The 19,060-nt window shown below is 41.0% G+C and overlaps 1 protein-coding gene across 1 annotated transcript in view; it reads left to right on the top strand.

The window, feature by feature from the left end:
- Positions 1-18,275, top strand: part of LOC308105816 (inactive dipeptidyl peptidase 10-like) — a gene marked incomplete at both ends in the record, with an annotated part of 317,527 nt that extends 299,252 nt beyond the window's left edge. Inside the window, 10 exon segments of the mRNA XM_080456741.1 lie at positions 311-409; positions 1,856-1,925; positions 2,680-2,874; positions 4,107-4,161; positions 5,998-6,097; positions 12,790-12,821; positions 12,823-12,849; positions 14,429-14,501; positions 16,682-16,755; positions 18,135-18,275. Coding sequence (XP_080312867.1) covers positions 311-409; positions 1,856-1,925; positions 2,680-2,874; positions 4,107-4,161; positions 5,998-6,097; positions 12,790-12,821; positions 12,823-12,849; positions 14,429-14,501; positions 16,682-16,755; positions 18,135-18,275 — 866 coding nt within the window.
- Positions 18,276-19,060: the final 785 nt, after the last annotated feature.

Below are 19,060 nucleotides of genomic sequence, written 5' to 3' on the forward strand. Positions count from 1 at the left end.
AAATGTGAGGTGGGGGGGGGGGGGGGCTCTAAGTGTTCCCACTAAGTAGAGTTGGCTTTCAACTCCATAAAACCCTCTTTGTCTTGGTGAGTAGCAAAAGTGTATTTTTATTTTTACTAAAGACGAGAGGCCGTGCTGCGAGCGCAAAGGCTAGAAAGTCCCATAGCTACAAGCACATGCGTTGTGAGCTTGTAGAGCTGCTATTGTTGTGGCGAATGTTCCCCCACAACAGGCATGCTGAGGTTCTGGAGATTTATTACAGTACTGAAGTAAATGGTTTAAACCACATTGTGTCACCGTCTTCTTCCAGATTATTACTTCCTGGAGAACAACGCCCCCTTGAGGGCGGCGCTGAAGTCCAAGAGGATCCAGCAGACAGAGTTCACGACGGTCCAGATGGAACACTTTGGTGTGTGTGTGTGTGTGTGTGTGTGTGTGTGTGTGTGTGTGTGTGTGTGTGTGTGTGTGTGTGTGTGTGTATGTCCATTCACGCCCGGCCATCTACATGTGACATGTGCCACATGTTAGACACATGTTAGACAGATGTTACACACATGTTAGACACATGTTAGACAGATGTTAGACAGATGTTACACACATGTTAGACACATGTTAGACAGATGTTACACACATGTTAGACAGATGTTAGACAGATGTTAGACAGATGTTAGACACATGTTAGACAGATGTTAGACAGATGTTAGACACATGTTAGACAGATGTTAGACACATGTTAGACACATGTTAGACACATGTTAGACAGATGTTACACACATGTTAGACAGATGTTACACACATGTTAGACAGATGTTAGACACATGTTAGACAGATGTTACACACATGTTAGACAGATGTTACACACATGTTAGACAGATGTTACACACATGTTAGACAGATGTTACACACATGTTAGACAGATGTTAGACACATGTTAGACACATGTTAGATACATGTTTTCTTGTCTGCGTCCATCTTTTTTTTTGCATGTAATTATTGTGTGGACATTTTCAAAAACCTTCATATTTAAGTTTTTTAGTTTTCAAAAATAGCAAAAAAAAAGAAACTAACTAAATATGTATATGAGACGGCTGGATGGATGATAGTTCAGTCAGATGAATAGTTAGTCAGATGGATGGATATGATTAAGGGACAGATGGACAGACAGAGAGACAAAAGAAAGGATATACATGTACAGACACATTCATAATTGTTACGAACATTCAGGGCATACTCACCCATACTCGCCTATCCCCATAAATGGAGACAAAGTCTGACAGTATAGAATAGCTAGAAAAGGAGATTCCTAAAGCATACCTAGCTCTGACATCAGAACACTCCTTCTAGAAACTCCATATACGGAGATAACCGGAACCATCCAGGACTGACATCGTAGTCCCCGGTTTGGGCATGACAGAAATAGCCAGCTCCATATGTGGGAATGCCTGACACCACCTGACATCACCGCCGTGATGTCAGGAGCCACCCTCAGTGGTATAAAACAAGCCGTATGTCAGGGTTGAACTAATCTCATCATCGGCATTAGACCCAGTCTTAACCCTTCCAGAGTGAACAACATAGACCCAATCAGGAATAGCTCATCAGGCCATCCAGTGTCCTCGGCGACGCTCGAAGATCATCTTAACTCTCTCCAGAGTAGCAGGAGATTAGCTGGCCTTACAACCCAGTTAATCACGGATGGCATATTCAGGACGACTAGCTGGCCTTACAAACCAGCTAGGCCTTCACAGTGGCTCTTGAGTCCGGTTCTAAACAATCAGCCGATTATAAGTGTTTCAATAATAATAATAATAATAATAATAATAATAATAATAATAATCTATGTTTCCTTTCACAGACTTGCCTCTGAGGATCTCCTATCCGCCCGATTTCTCTGAATCACGTCAGTACGGTCTCCTGCTCATGATGTACGTACTGTCTCTACAATCAATCAATCAATCAAAGTTTTCCAAAGCTACTTCATAATGTCCTTCCATCAATGTGGAGTTCACAAGAAAACATATGTCTACGCCTTGAATCATGACATAGAGTTTAATTTTGTTCCCCAAAAACTATTATATAGGAGAGGTAAACCAGTCTTAATCCATTTACACACATCTGTGTCATTTTAAGATTTATTTTGCTATTCAAAGATAGCAGATCTACAAGCTCATAGTGCGGCACTCTGTGCCGCGCTACGCGCTTGTATATCTTTGAAAATGTGTGCAAATCTTTGAACATATATGTTTTTAAAGCGAACATTTGTCAAATATTTTGTTCCAGGGACCAGAAGCAAAGATTTGAGTTACAAATGTTCGCTTCAAAAATATATATATTCAAAGATTTGCAAACATTTTAAAAAAAAATCAAAAATAGCAGATCTGCAAGCTCATAGCGCGGCACTCGGTGCTGGGCTATGAGCTTGTATATCTGCTATTTTTGAATGGCCAAATAAATCTGAAATGACAGAGATACGTTGCCGGATTGAATGGGTTAATATTGGCTTACTTAACTTAACCCCCGTCTGTCTTTCTCTGCTAAAACGTTCAGTAAAATAGACACCAAATAATATCATTGGGTTTCTATTTTCATTGATATACAACCAATCAGACGGTTTGCAGGTGCAGACCTTCTTAGCGTAGAAATGGAATTGTAATTCGTTTTCTTTTTGTGTTGCTGTAGAGACGGCGCCCCCGGTGGCCAGACCGTGAGCGACCGCTTCTCCCTGGACTGGGACTCGGTTCTGGTCAGCTCAGACCACGTGATCGTGGCTCGTCTGGACGGTCGAGGCAGCGGCTTCCAGGGCCAGAGGATTCTGCATGAGCTCTACCAGAGACTGGGCTCTGTGGACGTCCAGGACCACATCGCTGCTCTGGAGTAGGTTCTTTCAAATTAACTCATGAACTGATGACCAGTATACTCGCCAATGGCCGTCGATGAGTTAACTTGAGGTTCAGGCCGCTACGCGGCTCTCAAACCTACGTCGCACCGCCGATCCGACTGATATGCCCATATATGGAGATTGATGTATCTGTCAGTCCTCGACCCTTTGATGCCCATTTATGGAGCTGAGACTGATTTGTTTGTGCCTGAAGCCATGACGACACATTGAGGTTGGACAACACACTCCAAATGTGGGCGTAGCTGCATGAAAAAACTCCTTATATGGTTACGGCTGAGTCATGGTGACATGAGCCTGACGACGAGGTCCGTCCGCCGGGCCTCCCTTAAGCCCATTTTCATTCATTTTCACTTTTTTTTATTTTTGATGTTTTTTGGGGGGTTTTATGACCTCAATTATACCCCAAAAATCTGAACTTTGAACATTCAGTGGATTTTCTGTGGTCTGGGGTTTTCTGAATAATTAGGCTGAAAAGTAATCTGAGCTTGGCCCTTCGGCAGTGAAGTCACAGCCCGTTAATCCCGCCCACTCTCCTCCTCGCCCCTCCCCTCCCCTATCCTTTCCTTGGGGTGGGGGGGGGGGGCGGAGCAGAGGCGATGATTGACAGGCAAAATCCCTCAACAGCGACACCCGCAGGCAAAGATTTATTTTTCCATTGCAGTTGAAAAGACTTTAGAAATGTGAGAGAAAAACACCTGCCATGGATCAATGGAGTGGATTTTTTTGTTAAAACTTTTTATACACGTTTGAAGGACCATGACAAAGACTTTTAATGTGTGGTAAAACTGAACGTCATGAAACCTTTAATATATAGGATAACCTAATGCCTGAGGTCTACCAGTGTGGACGGACACTAGAGGTTCTATTGAATAACATAATGCAGAAAAGGGAGCCCACTGTACAATGCAAAAAGAATAGTTTCAATGCCTTAAAGGAGCTGAACATAAATAACCAGGTTTGCCAGATAATTTCCCCCCAAGATTTTGTTTGAAAATAGCCGATCTACAAGCTCACAACGCGTCGCGAGCTTGTAGATCTGCTATTTTCAAATAGCTGATGTATGTTAAAGTGCTCATGTGGCCCATAGTCGCTTCGTTTGGGCTGGTTTTCCTAGACTTGGTTGCTTGTTTCTCTCACAGAATCTGGCAACACTGTAAATAACATGTTTTATATTTTTTCACTTGTTTTGTTTTTGTTTGTGTTTCAGATACATGATGAAATTTCCATACATTGATCAAACGAGGATAGCAGTGTTTGGAAAGGTGAGTAGTGTGTATGTTGGTGTATATGGTGTGTTTGCTAGGCTGTTGCTAAGGTTGCATTTTAACAGCTATCTAAGGCATTTGACCAGTGGTGTAAAGTAACTAAGTACGTTTACTCAAGTACTGCACTTAAGTACAATGTTGAGGTATTTTTACTTTAATGGAGTATTTAACATTTTCAGCACTTTTACTTCTACTCCACTACATCTCAGAGGCAAATATTATACTTTTACTCCACTACAATTATTTGAAAACTTTAGTTACTAGTTACTTTGTAGATTTTGATTATTATTAAAAAACATACATTAACCACTTCAGCCCTATGTACATTTCGGCCATTTGAAAATAGCCGATCTACAAGCTCACATTGTGAGCTTGTAGATCGGCTATTTTCAAAGGATTTTTTGACATTTTATTCACCTGTTTCCTAGGCTGTGTGTTTTCCACTTCCTGTCGATTTCATTGAATATCATTGGTCATCTGACCAGTTTCATTGGATTTCATTGGATCAAATCGACAGGAAGTGATGCCCACACAGCCTAGGAAACAGGTGAATACATTTGAAAACTTGTGAAATGGGACATTCTGCCCAATGAGTACTTTCTACTTTTGTACTTTAAGTATATTTTGATATCAATACTTTTGTACTTTTACTCAACTACATTTTTAATTCTGGACTTTTACTGTAGACTTTCTACATTGCAGTATTGATACTTTTACTTAAGTACAAAATGTGAGTACTTTTTTCCACCACTGCATGTGACTGACTCACAGATGTAATAATATTCTAAACACCAACATGGCCTTTTAAAGCGTCAGTTCAACCAACATTAAAGGTGGATTAAACAGCATGTTTCAATCCCAACATTCGGAACACATTCAGCATGTTTTGTGTTGTCAGGGAGTGGAAGAAGTTCCACCCCGTTAAACTCACCCATGCTCCATGTAAATGCTTATATCTTAGACCCTCCAGAAAAATGCGATTATGCGATTGCATTTTTTACCGCATAATCAGCTAAATGGAGCATAATTATGCGGTGGTAAAGTTTTTTCAAAAAGGCTGCATCACATTATAAAATATGCGCATTGCATAACATGCGCTTCGCATCGCATATTTCCGCATATTTCGCAACTTTTCAAATATTTTGCATTTTTCGCAATTTCACAGCATACAATTGCAAAAAAAACGCATATTTCAATATTTCGCATATTGCCGCATATTTCACAACTTTCCGCATATTTCGCAACTTCCCGCAATTTCACCACATAAAATTGCAAAAAAAACTAACATAACTCATCGCAAAATCAAGGAATTTAGCCTGCATAATCAAGAGTATTAGCCCGCATAATCAAGAGTATTAGCCTGCATAATCAAGAGTATTAGCCCGCATAATCAAGAGTATTAGCCCGCATAATCAAGAGTATTAGCCCGCATAATCAAGAGTATTAGCCCGCATAATCAAGAGTATTAGCCCGCATAATCAAGGATTTTTGCCTGCGTTTTTCTGGAGGGTCTAATATCTTAACCCATTCAATCCAGGAACGCATCTCTGTCATATTTTGATTTATTTGGCTATTAAAAAATAGCAGATCTACGGCACAAGTGCCGCGCGGCGCTATGCGCTTGTAGATCTGCTATTTTTGAGAAATCTTGAACATTTCTGCAAATCTTTGTATATATATATTCCTTAATCAATCTGTGTGTGTGTGTGTGTGTGTGTGTGTGTGTGTGTGTGTGTGTGTGTGTGTGTGTGTGTGTGTGTGTGTGTGTGTGTGTGTGTGTGTGTGTGTGTGTGTGTGTGTGTGTGTGTGTGTGTGTGTGTGTGTGTAATGCAGGGTTATGGAGCGTACGTCACACTGATGATGCTGAAGTCCACAGACAGCTTGTTCAGGTGTTCGTGTGCCATGTCACCGGTGACCGACTGGAAGCTCTACAGTGAGCTCTCACACACACATCAATCATGTAGACCAGGGGTCTTCAACAGGGGGTCCGGGACCCCTAGGGGGTCCTCAGAGTTGCTACAGGGGGCCCGCCAAATCTCTGTGTGATAGGATCATTGTTTTTGGGCGGTGTAGCCGCCCCTATAAGTGGGGTTGGGACACCTCATTAGCTGTATTGTGATTGGCTCATTAGTACACCCCTAGCTGTACTGTGATTGGCTGACTCTATTGGCTGACTCTATTCAGCACTGTGATTGGCTAGCGAGACACATGATGACATTAATAACCTATAAATAGGATTATGCACTTCAAAAAATCCATTTAAAAAAAAAGTGAGCTTCCATCACTATGATGACCACTGTGATGACCACACCGCCCACTTCACACTGGGTGTGATTTTTTACATTTAACCACTTGAACCCTTGCATCCCTATTCTAAGGACAACTTTAGCCGAAAATAGCAGATCTACAAGCTCACAACGCCTCGCAGCGCGAGGCGTTGTTTATTTTCGGCAAAGAGGGGGGAAAAAGAGCAGACCAAGTACAGAGTGAAGGTGTTGACGGTTTAAGTCGTTAAATGTCTGAACAATACACATTAACATGAATCCAACATCTATGAAAAGCTTTAATCTATAATATATAGTGGGGGTCCCTGCTTCATCTCTCTCTCAGTTTTAGGGGGTCCTTGGCCCTGAAAAGGTTGAAGACCCCCTGCTATGGGTGCGTTCGGAAATGCGCACTCGCCTATTAGTTTGTATGGGCCAGTGCTTAATTTCCGAACGCACCCTTAGGGGAGTGTGTTTAAATAAAACATGATGTATTCTCAGCTGTTATTTAATTCTATCTCTCGTTGCGTGGAGCTCTCTTTTCTACCAGGAAGATTCCCAGTGAGCCATAGTCGGCTATTAGACCTCTGTCTAATGTTTTTTAGACGTCTAGGCTTTGCTGTTTTTTAAGCGTTTAAATATAGACGTCTATATTATAGACGTCGTTTCAACGGCTATGATATAGACGGTCTATAAATAGACGCTTAAAAAACAGCTAATCAACATCCAAGCTAAGCCTAGACGTCTACAACTTTCACTGTTATACCAATTATAACCCTATGTTAGCCCTTAGACGTATTTTAGATGTCTAATAGCCTGAAAATTGGGTTAGGGTTAGAACATTCTATCTCTCATATTGTTGCATGGAGCTCTCTCTTCTACAAGGAAGATTAGTAACTTTCAACCTGCTAGATTCTGGACTCTGTAATCCAGTAAAAGTATTAGTTACTTTCAAATAATAATGGCTCAAGTAGAAGTTAAAAGTACGTATCCAAATAACCACAGGCCTAAGAGTAAGAAAGCATCATCAGTATCAGTGAAAATACTTATTATATTATCCTTCTGTTTGCTTTTCTTTTTTTCCAGGGACAAACATACATATTACATCAAATGAATAACAAACTTATGACACAATACAGAGTCGAGCAGCTGAATAAACCCAGGCATGTTTACCAACACAGAAATACAAATACAAAATAATATATTGTTTTTTTTTAAGCAGCCAGTGGTCCTTGAAGAAGTGAATAATAAATAACTAAAGCCCCACAAAGTTCTGTTTTCCAAACATGATATTCTTTTGGATGTGATAGAAAGACATTCTGTGTTCAGACTCCATAATAGTGAATTCAGAACATCCTTCCAGGTCTTAAAGGACACCAAGAACCATTGTCTGTGCATGAGAGGAGGAGATAGGCGGGTGCAGATATGATTTGACCCAAAACAAATTGCAACAAAAGGTTTTTCAATGGATTATTGTAGTATTAGGTGTATTTAAAGTTAACATATCAAAAGTTTACCAAAATCGGACCACTAGAAAGGTAACATTTTCAAGATGGCCGCCACCAGTTCCTTAAAAAGACTATTACTCCTTCATTATTCATCCTAGACAAGTAATGTTGGTGCCTAACCCCATGTTTTGGTAATCTTGGAATCTAATTAGCATATATAAATTATATATATATATATATATATATATATATATATATATATATATATATATATATATATATATATATATATATATATATATATATATATGTGTATATATATATATATATATATATATATATATATATATATATATATATATATATATATATAAAACAATGTAATTGGACATGTCTCACTTTTCTACATAATGCCCAGGATTGGTGAATTGGTAATTCACATTCTGTTGAAGCTTTCAGGAGATTTCTTTTCATACCAAAAAGGAATAAATTCATTATTACTGGGTGGTACTGTGACATTTGTAAAAAACATGGCTGTAAGTGATAAACTGGGAATGTCACACAAATCTTGGAAGAAATTCCTTACCGAGAAGTTTCTTCACTATTTTGTTAAGGTGAAATGAAATAATAATCCTAGTCCACTAGGGCAGCGGTTCCCAAACTGGGGGTCTCACTCAACAGTAAACAAACCTAGATACAGTATAAGTGTACAGGGTATCTGCACCTTTCTAAAGTTACAATTTAATGACTCTTAAGACCTTTTTAATAGCAAATTGGCCAAATTCTCAAATATTACAGTGGAGAAATGGCCCCTTATGGGCCTGGAGAGGATGTGCAAGTCAGCACAGAGCTATCACAACATTTAGTGTCTACTGTCTTGGGTAGGGGTGGTAGAGGAGTGTGGCCGGATAGGGTTCAGATTTGCTTGTCACAGACATCTTATTCCTGAGATTGTAGTATTGTGTGGGGTTTTAGTGCAAAATTAATTTCACATGTCTTTTATTTTGTGATTGGTACTGCTGGCAATAACCTTGAACTTTGATCATTTTTTCTGGATAATTTTAACTTTAAAAATTGATTTGAGGGGAGAGGACGCTCTGATCCATAATGATAAGTCACTGGGGGCCCTTGGGAATATTAATGGTCAGCCACCAACCAGACACCTCCTGTGTGCCAGTCAGACATAGGGACACCCCTGTCTGCCTGACACACAGTCATGCACCACGCGGAGGTCTTACAACCACAACTATGGGGGGGGGGGGGGGGGTCCCTCCTCACTAACTATGCCCACTCACGAGTGCCCATCTCGGGCATAGGAGCCAGCATGGAGGTCCACTTGGGACCAGTGGGACTATCCAGTGAGCCAGGTGACATAGGGATACTCCTCTCAGCCTAACGCATAAGCTTCATTTCTGCCTCCTCCTCACTCTGTCCTCCAGCGTGAGGTGAGCGCAGGCTCCCTAAGCCACTTGGACTGAAATCTGGCAAGATACAAGTGTATCTTTCATGTATCGCTTGGGGAACTGTCTTCGTTGAAATGCGTGGCGTATCATTTCTCCTCCTCCACATGACAACCCTCCGAGCTCTGGAATAGTCAGCAATCCAACTGTGTGACACGTCAAATTGCTCCTTGCCTCCTCGCCTCCTCGCTCGAAGGCAGGGCTTAGGCGGGAGTGGAGGACTTGAGGATGGACACTTGAAAATTGGAATCTGGCTATCGCGATGCACAACGTGCATCAGGGGCTGACAAGCCCCATTCTCTTTAACTGCCTATGAGCACTCGTCCTGAGCTCCCAAGTGCCCCACTATAGCTTTAATGGGACATGTCTGAGCCAACTGTTGAAGGTTTTGCACCTCGGACATGGGGGAGAGGAGAAGCTCAGGGTCTCCTTGGCTCCTATAACTTTGCTCTTCTGTGCTCCAAGTGCCCAGGGAGCAATCCAGTGACCCCCACTCCCCATACTCCCCTGTACCCACCTGAGGGGAACCCTAGGCCCACTAAACTCTACACCAGACCCCATTTTACCTCCTCACACAACCCCACCCCCATACTCCCCTCTGCCTAGGCACCCAGTAGATAAATGGGTTCTGACAGCTCTGCACTAACCTCCGTAGCCACCCTCTTTACACACTCACACTGATTGCCTTCCTAATGTGTTAAAAAGTTTTTCAAAATCTTGTGTCTACAAGATGACAGTTTGATTCACATTTGATCCGCAGACCTATGCAAAATGTTTCAATATTGTAAGCAATACTATATCAACTGACAATATTCTCTTTCTCTGCCACCTTCTGAATGACTGAAAATTGTGACTATTGTTTTGTTGTGTTTTGAGGATATCTTGAAGCCTTGTTCCAGTAAAACAAAAATAACTAGTTGAAACGGGTGACCATTTCAGAGGGTTTTAATAGAGTCAAAAACAAAATATTGGATTTCACAATTATCTAAATGTATCTCTGCAATTTGGACAAGTCCTGTGGATTTCTATGCCCCCAAAACATAGGGTTAGACACAAAAAGTACTTGTCTAGGATAAATACAGAAGGAGTTAGGTTATTTGAAAGATTTTTTGGCCATTTTGGACGCCATCTTGAAAATAACACCTTTCCAGTGGTCAAACTTTTAGTATGTTATTAACTCTTTGACTGCGGTTGACTCGATAACGCGTCAATTGCTAGTTTGTCCAGTTGGCCGTCGACGCGTTAGACGCGTTGGACGCGTTGGACGCACGTTCATTGTTTAATCTCTGATCGAGCTATTCTGCAAATTGTTCACTCTAGGTTTCAGGTTCCACTTACTTCACCCACTCCTGCATCCGGTTTTATGACGCAAATTCCGTTTCCGGTTTTCATTTTTTTCCCACGGTCATTTTCGGCCAGAATAGGGAAACACACGTTTTTTCACACGGTATAAAAAATGAACGGAGAGCTCCACTTCTATAATCTATAGTCTGGGTGACGAACAGTCATCGCCGTCGTGTATCACATCGTAAAAAAATAATAATCGTAGAACACGTCACATCCGGTTTGAGGTGGGGGGGGGGGGGGGGGGGGGGGCAGCGAGTCAGCGAGCTGATGAAAGTGTCTATTTGCTGCTCTCTGCTGGTGGAACCATCGTATGTGTTCAAAACCGCAGCTAGACAATCTATATGAAAATTAAATAACAAAACAAAAAAACACGAAAATCGCTGGCACTGGGGGAGTACTTTATGAAAATACTCTGGCAGTCAAAGAGTTAAGGACACCTAACACTGCAAGAAATAGTTGAATAACATTTTGTTGCAATTTGTTTTGGGTAAGGTGCTTTTTTTCATATATGCACCCGCCTAAGATGTTATTGTTGTTCTTTTTGGTAAATAAAGAGATAGGGCCCTATTGTGTCTTAACTCTCTCAGTGCCACGCCCCGAGATATCCCGAGTTTTTCCCGAGTACCCTCAGTGCCAGCACGAGAAATCCCGAGTTTTTACTTTTGGCTGTGGTCGCGCTATTCTGTTTATTTTTCATGATCACTTTCGCTTCCTGACTCCTTCAGACTCATTGGGTTCCGGTTTCATGACGCAGATTCCGTTTCCGGTTCTCATTTTTTTCCCGCGGTCATTTTTGGCCAGAATAGGGAAAGTCACGGTTTTTCACACGGTATAAAAAACAAACGGAGAGGTCCACGTCTACTCTCTTTGGTCTGGGTGACGATCAGTCATCGTAGTCGTGTATCACATCGTAATTTAGCCCGATCAACGATTGTCAAAAATGTCAACATCCGGTTATGACCGGATGTGACGTGAGCCTGTTTGGGAGGGGGCGAGTGAGCCAGCGAGATCATCAATGTGTTGATTTGTTGCTCTCTACTGGTAGAACTGTATTATGGGTTTAAAACCCAATCAGATCATTTATTTGAATGAAAAATTACAAAATTAAAAAAAAAAAAAAACGCAAATTGCTGGCACTGGGGGAGTACTTTATGAAAATACTCTTGGCACTGAGAGAGTTAAGTATGACTTAACTTAAGACCTGGAGGCGTGGCCAATGCTGTTTAGCTATTTTGAGTGGCCAAACAACATTGGCCACGCCTCCAGGTCTTAAGTTAAGTCATAAGACATGCACGGCAACATGGGGCCGCACATGGGGGGGGGGGGGTCTTTGCTTAATGTGCAACATTGCATTCGTACTCAACAGTAAAGTGACAATTTACAAGCTCACAACGCTTCGCATTGCGACGCTTTGTGAGCTTATAGATCTGCAATTTTCAAACATTTTAGTACTTTTACTTTTGGCACTTTAAGTATATTTTGATGCCAATACTTTTGTACTTTTACCCAAGTAACATTTTGAACACGGACCTTTTACTTGTAACACAGAGTATTTCTTCATGGTGGTATTGGCAACTAAATAGTAAAATATCCGAGTACTTCTTCCACCACTGCAGAATAGATGACGCTATAGACCAGTGGTTTTCAACCAGTGGTCCGGGGACCACCAGTGGTCCTTGGGGGAGTACCAGGGGGGTCCCCAGCGAAATTAGTTAACATAGTGTCACAATCATTTTAACCGCTTAGCTTTGGCTATTAAAAAAATATCAGATCTACAAGCTCATAGCGCGGCACCAAGTGCCGCGCTATGAGCTTGTAGATCTGCTATTTTTGAAAAACCTTGAAAAAGTGTGCAAATCTTTGAATATACATATATTTTTCAAAGCGAAAATTAACTGATATCTTTGCTTCTGGGGTCCCTGGCACAAAACATTTTCAAATGGGGGTCCGCGCCCAAATATATATCAATTTAGGGGTCCTTGGCATGAAAAAGGTTGAAAACCACTGCTATAGACTCAAGCAGGTTCAAAATCTCCATCTTAGCAGCAGAAAGCGCTGCTTTTTTTCACATTTTGACAACGTCTCCTTGCCTTCCATTTTGCACAGCATCAGCGCTCTCTGAGAGGTACCTGGGAAGTGCCGACGCGGGACGACAGTCGATATCAGGTGCGTCGTTTGTTTGTCTGTTTGTTTGTTTGTTCCCCTTGCATGCTCTCGTCTCCCCAGCATGTCCTTCTTGTTTATAGGAGCTTTGAGCGCACGCTGTTAATGTCGCCCCGACACCTCCGCTATAGTTTAACCCTTTAAGACCGGGGAACGCATCTGTGTCATTTGGCTTTAAAAAACAAAAAAAAACAGATCTACAGCTCACAGCGTGGCACCGAGTGCAGCGCTATGAGCTTGTAGATCTGCTATTTTTAGAACATTTGTGCAAATATTTGAATATATATATTTTTTTTTAAAGCGAGCATTTGTAACTCAAATCTTTGCTTCTGGGGGGGGGGTCCCTGGAATAACATATTTTGAGATGGGGGTCCGCGGTCTGATATTATAGCAACATACGTTAAAAAGTATAAAAACAGATTTTAGAAGACATTTGTAGAATCCCCAGAAGCAAAGATTTGAGAGGCAAAAAATCGCAGATCTACAAGCTCGTAGCGCGGCACTCGAGACAAATAGATAAATGACACGAGACGCGTTCCCGGTCTTGAAGGGTTAAGCTCCGCTGGTGGAGTGTCATCGCTGACAGCGAGGCTTTTCCTGCTTTCTCTCCTCCTAACAGATTTATTATTTATTTTTGTAGAGACTCCGTGGCACAGATTTTCGTCAGTCAGCCTTCTCCTCGGAGTGCCAGAGATAGATCACACGGACAGGGGGTTTCCCCCCCCCCCCCTCTTTTCTTTTTTTTATACGCCGCTGCGACAGGGAAGAGGGGAGGGGGGGGGGGGGTCGCTCTCCCACCACAGAGAGGATGATGTGCTGCTATCAGCGTAGAGTTGTCAATTTTATTTGCAGCGCTGACAAAGGGGGAAAACATAATAATACTCAGGTTCCTTCCTCCTGAGCGACGAGAGGAAAACAACACATTGTTTCCCCCACAGTCACACAGAGGAGTTAGGTTTTAGCTTTTTAACATTACCTGCCAAAAGCGTTTAAAAACGTTTTTTCATATATATATATATATATATATATATATATATATATATATATATATATAATATAGATATATATATATATATATATATATATATATATATATATATATATATATATAATATATATATATTATTCTTTTATTATTATTATTATTATTTTTGTGCCAATAGAAAAAAAGCGATTTAATGACGCAGTAGAAATACACCCTCCCCTTCATTATCATAACACAACAGGGTGTGGGCATGAGGAGGAGGAGGGACTGGTTCAGGTGGGAGGTGCTAAGGTGAGAACCAGGTATACGTAATGAACTGGAGGGAGGCGTGTCACATAAAACATAATTTTAACACTTTATGTACACTTTTTCGAAAAAAATCTTCCTCCTAGTATAACCATAATGAAAATCATGGCACCCCGTCTTTAAATCACTTAAACCTGTGCATGTGTACAGTACGCGTTATGAGAGCACTGTGCATGTACATTGGTATAACACAGTGCTTACAGTAGGGTTCGCCTATGATGTGAATCCATGGTGTTTTAATGCATGTTTCACTGAAGCTCTGAATCTCTGAATGTGTCTTTTTCTCCACAGTTCTCCAGCGTGTTGCAGAACGCCCAGTCTCTACGAGAACAGACACTCATGCTGGTGCACGGCACGGCAGACGGTGGAGAGAGAGAGAGAGAGAGAGAGAGGAGAGAGAGAGGAGAGAGAGAGACGAGAGAGAGAAGAGAGAGAGAAGAGAAGAGAGAGAGGAGTAGAGGAGAGAGAGAGAGAGATGAGAGAGAGAGGAGAGAGAGAGAGAGAGAGATGAGGAGAGAGATGAGAGAGAGAGAGAAACTAAATCTAAAACCTTGTATATTTATTTTGTAAATTGATGCTCTACTTTCATCATGTACTGTAAGAGTGTCACACAGAAGCAGGAGAGATTAGCCGATGCGTTGTGAGCTTGTAGATCGTGTATTTTCACTATTTTACTTTAATAAAAATAATAAAAAAGGACATCATGTTTTGGACATAACAAGGTTTCCATGTGACAGACAGGTGACACATTGTAATAATATATAATAGTAAAGGCATGTGTGTTGCTCTGCCAGACGTCAGAGGATTTCTGTTTTTAACCCTTTAAGACCAGGAACGCATCTGTGTCATTTTAAGATTTCCTTTGGCTATTCAAAATTAGCAGATATACAAGCCCGTAGCTACAATTTTTTTGAGGGAAAAAAAAAGTGAAAATGTGTGCAAATCTTGGAACATACATTTTCAACTCAAATCTTTGCTTTCCTGGGGGGTCCCTGGAACAAAAACATTTGAGATGGGGGGGGGGGAGGGGGAGGTGGGGCGCGACAAATACATATCATTGTGGGGGTCCTTTCACATGAAAAAAGCTTGAGAGCCATTGATATTATAGCAACATAAGTTTCTCTCTAAACAAAACTGTTAGGATTTGACACTATATGAGCTTGTAGATCTGCTGTGTTTGAATAGGCCAAAGTATGGAAGAGAGAGAGAGGGAGTTCCCGCACACCGTCTTCACTTAGAAAGAGGTTTTCATTTAGGCTGCAACGTTTTGGGCCGATTGGACCTTTATCATCAGGCATGATTTCATGCCTGATGAAGGTCCAAGAGGCCTTTATAAGTGAAGACTCCCTCTCTCTTCCATATTCAGCATTCATACTCTGACGCACCTGTCTGTTTGTAGGTGTGCAAATGGACACATCTTAAAAATAGGCCAAAGTATAAAATAATAGTTAAAGCAAAAAAAAAAAGATCTAAAGTGACACAGAAACGTTCCCGGCTTGAATGGGTTAACCCATTCAAGCGGTAATGCATCTGTGTCATTTTAGATTTATTTGGCTATTTATATATTTTAAAACACATTGAGTGCCAGGGTTTTTTTTAAAACAGGGTACAGTCAGTGCCTGGATTTTAACCATTTTTGAACCTTTTTCAAGTAGTCACAAAATATTTTCAGTGATCACCGTCCTCAACGGTGATCCCCTCATTACACACAGAGGTCTCGTACAATCGGGGGAAAACAATTAAAACATTAGGTAATCCGTTCCATAGCTGCAGCCAGTTGAAAATAGTCAAGAATAGTCAAAAATATATAGTAAAAAAAAAAAGTACACAGGAGCCGAGATACAGGCTTTTGAAGTCATAAGTTAACCAGGAAGTGGATTAAAGTCTAAATCTTCAAAAAATGATATCTCCTTTTTTTTTTTTTTTTTTTTCTCGTTTGGATTATGAAAAAACGGCTATAACCGTTTTTGGAACTCAATGTGTTAAGCGAACATTTTTACCTCAAATCTTTGCTTCTGTGGGATTCTTACTTATGTCTTCTAAATCCTAACAGTTTTTTGAAAAAAAAACGTATGTTGCTCTAATATCAATGGTTCTCAAACTTTGTCATGTCAAGGACCCCCAAAATGATATGTAATGTATTTGGCCGTGGACCCCCATCTAAACATTTTTTTTCCAGGGACCCCCCCAGAAGTTGTAAACATGAGTTAAAAATGTTCTGCAAATCTATTTCAAAAGATTTGCAAAAATGTTCAAGATTAAAAAATAAATAAATAGCCAAATAAATCTTACAATGACACACAGATGCGTTCCTGGTCTAAATGGTTTAATGAAATATATAAAAAGGAGAGTGTGGGTTGCATTGTTAGAAGTGTTCACTGAGAAGAAGAAAGAAGAAATAAAAAGGATTCACTGATGAATCTTATAGAAATGGTTTGGAGGTTTATTTCCACTCAGTCAGAAATTGGAATTGTCTTTTTTTTTTTTCTCATTCCGCTGTAATTTTTGAGCTGACACCACATTTTGAATGGTCTTTTATTCCAGCTAACATTCATTTCCAGCATACCGCTGAGCTGGTCAAAAACCTGGTGAAAGTGGGAGCCAACTACTCCATGCAGGTGTGTATTGCAGCTATGGAAGTACTCGTAAATGTTTTACTCAAGTAAAAGTATCGATACTGCAATATAGAAAACACTCTGTTGCGAGGAAAAGTCCGGTGTTCAAAACCTACTTGAGTAAGAGTACAAAAAGTATTGGCATCAAAATATACAGTACCAAGTACCGAAGTGAGAGTACTCATTATGCAGCATGTCCCATTTAACAACTTCCTCATGTATATACATCTCTTGAAAATAGCACTTATACTAAATGGTAAATGGTGCATTTATAAAGCTTTTATCCAAAGTGCTTTACATATATTGTGCATTACATTCACACATTCACACACACATTCACACACCGATGGAGGAGGAAACCATGCAAGGCACCAACCGGCTCATCGGGAGCAATTAACGGTTCAGCGTCTTGCTCAAGGACGGGGAGCCCGGATCGAACTTACATCCATACTATTGACTATTTTCAAATAGCCAAAGTGCTTATATAGTCAGAGTTGAAGTGGTTAATGTATGTTTTTGTAATAATAATCAAAACTTCAAAGTTACTAGTAACTAAAGTTTAAAAAATACACTTAAAACAATAATATATGTGTTTACTAAAGTGAATTGTGTATTTAAAGTGCAGTATTACCGTCAAGTACAGGATACATTGTCAAATAAAGTGAGGATTGATTATGAATGTTCACGTTTGGTTATCAAGTATATATTTTTTTCTATTGTACTTGAAGGATGGAAAAGTCATACAATCTCTTATGGCCAATGGAAGGTTATTCCATGTGGAACATGTACTCACATGTTTTATTTAAGTAAAAGTATCAGTACTGCAATATAGAAATACTCTGTTGCAAGTACTGAACGTCCGGAATTCAATATATACTTGAATAAAAGTACAAAAGTATTGCATCAAAGTGTACTTATAGTACCAAAAGTAAAGGTACTCATTATGCAGAATGTCCTGTTTCACAAGTTTTCAAATGTATAAATATCTTTTGAAAATAGCCGATCTACAAGCTCACAATGTGTCGCATCGCGACACATTGTGAGCTTGTAGATCGGCTATTTTCAAATTGCCGAAATGTATATAGGGCTGAAGTGGTTAATGTATGTTTTGTGATAATAATGTAAATCTGCAAAGTGGTTAATGTATGTAATAATAATTTTAATCTACAAGGTAACTAGTAACTAAAGTGTTCAAATAATTGAGTAAAAGTACAATATTTGCCTCTGAGATGTAGTGGAGTAGAAGTATTGGAATTTAGAAATACTCAAGTAAAGTACAAATATTGTACCAACATTGTACTTAAGTACAGTAGCCTACTTGAGTACATGTATACTTAGTTACCCCACTGCTGAAAGGACGTGTCCCGTCTGGTGTCCCACAGATCTACCCAGATGAAGGTCACCACCTGTCCCCGTCCAGCCGTCAGCACCTGTTCTCCACGCTGGTCAGCTTCTACCGGGCGTGTCTGCAGGAGACGCTGCTGCCCCGCGCCCAGGAGGAAGACGAGGAGGAGGAGGAGTAGGAGACCCCGGACGGACGGTGGACACCGGACTCTTTTTTTTCCAGCAAAGGAAGCTTAATAATAAATAAATGACCCCGGTTTAAGGTTTAAGTTTAAGGTTTCTGGAAGAGTTGGAGACCCACCCCGTCAATAAGGCCTCTCTCTGGGCCTGGCTGGACTGAGTGATTAAAACCCCCTTACAGGAGGAAGGAGAGAGGCTGGTGCTCTGAGGCGTGTACGTGTACGTGTGCGTGTGCGTGCGTGTGTGTGTCTGCGCGTGTGCGTGCGTGCGTGTGTGTGTCTGCGCGTGTGCACGTGTGTGTGTGTGTGTGTGTGTGTGTGTGTGTGTGTGTGTGTGTACGTGTGTGTGAGTGTGAGTGTGTGAGCGTGCGTGCGTGTGTGTGTGTGTGTGTGTGTGTGTGTGTGTGTGTGTGTGTGTGTGTGTGTGTGTGTGTGTGTGTGTGTGTGTGTGTGTGTGTGTGTGTGTGTGTGTGTGTGTGTGTGTGTGTGTGTGTGTGTGCCACTGTACTGTGTGTGTGTGTGTCAACATTGTGCTTGAGGAGCGCACAGTGTTTATGTGTGTATAATTGTTGCTCAAAGGACAGCAGGGAGCCTGGAGGACACACATCAACATGGACACACAGTGGACAGACGACCATGTGTCACTGCCGGGGGACTCCAAGGCAGAACTGTCGTCCCTCTGTGTGCGACAGAACGTCCCTTCAAACATCGCCGACGACTCTGAGACGAAAGCCTCCTCCTCTCGGCTAAAAGCACATCCCAGACTACCTTCATCGTCGTGGGCA

The sequence above is a fragment of the Gymnoscopelus braueri genome (assembly GCF_963280865.1).
Source record: "Gymnoscopelus braueri genome assembly, chromosome: 18".
In the NCBI taxonomy this organism is placed as follows: domain Eukaryota; kingdom Metazoa; phylum Chordata; class Actinopteri; order Myctophiformes; family Myctophidae; genus Gymnoscopelus; species Gymnoscopelus braueri.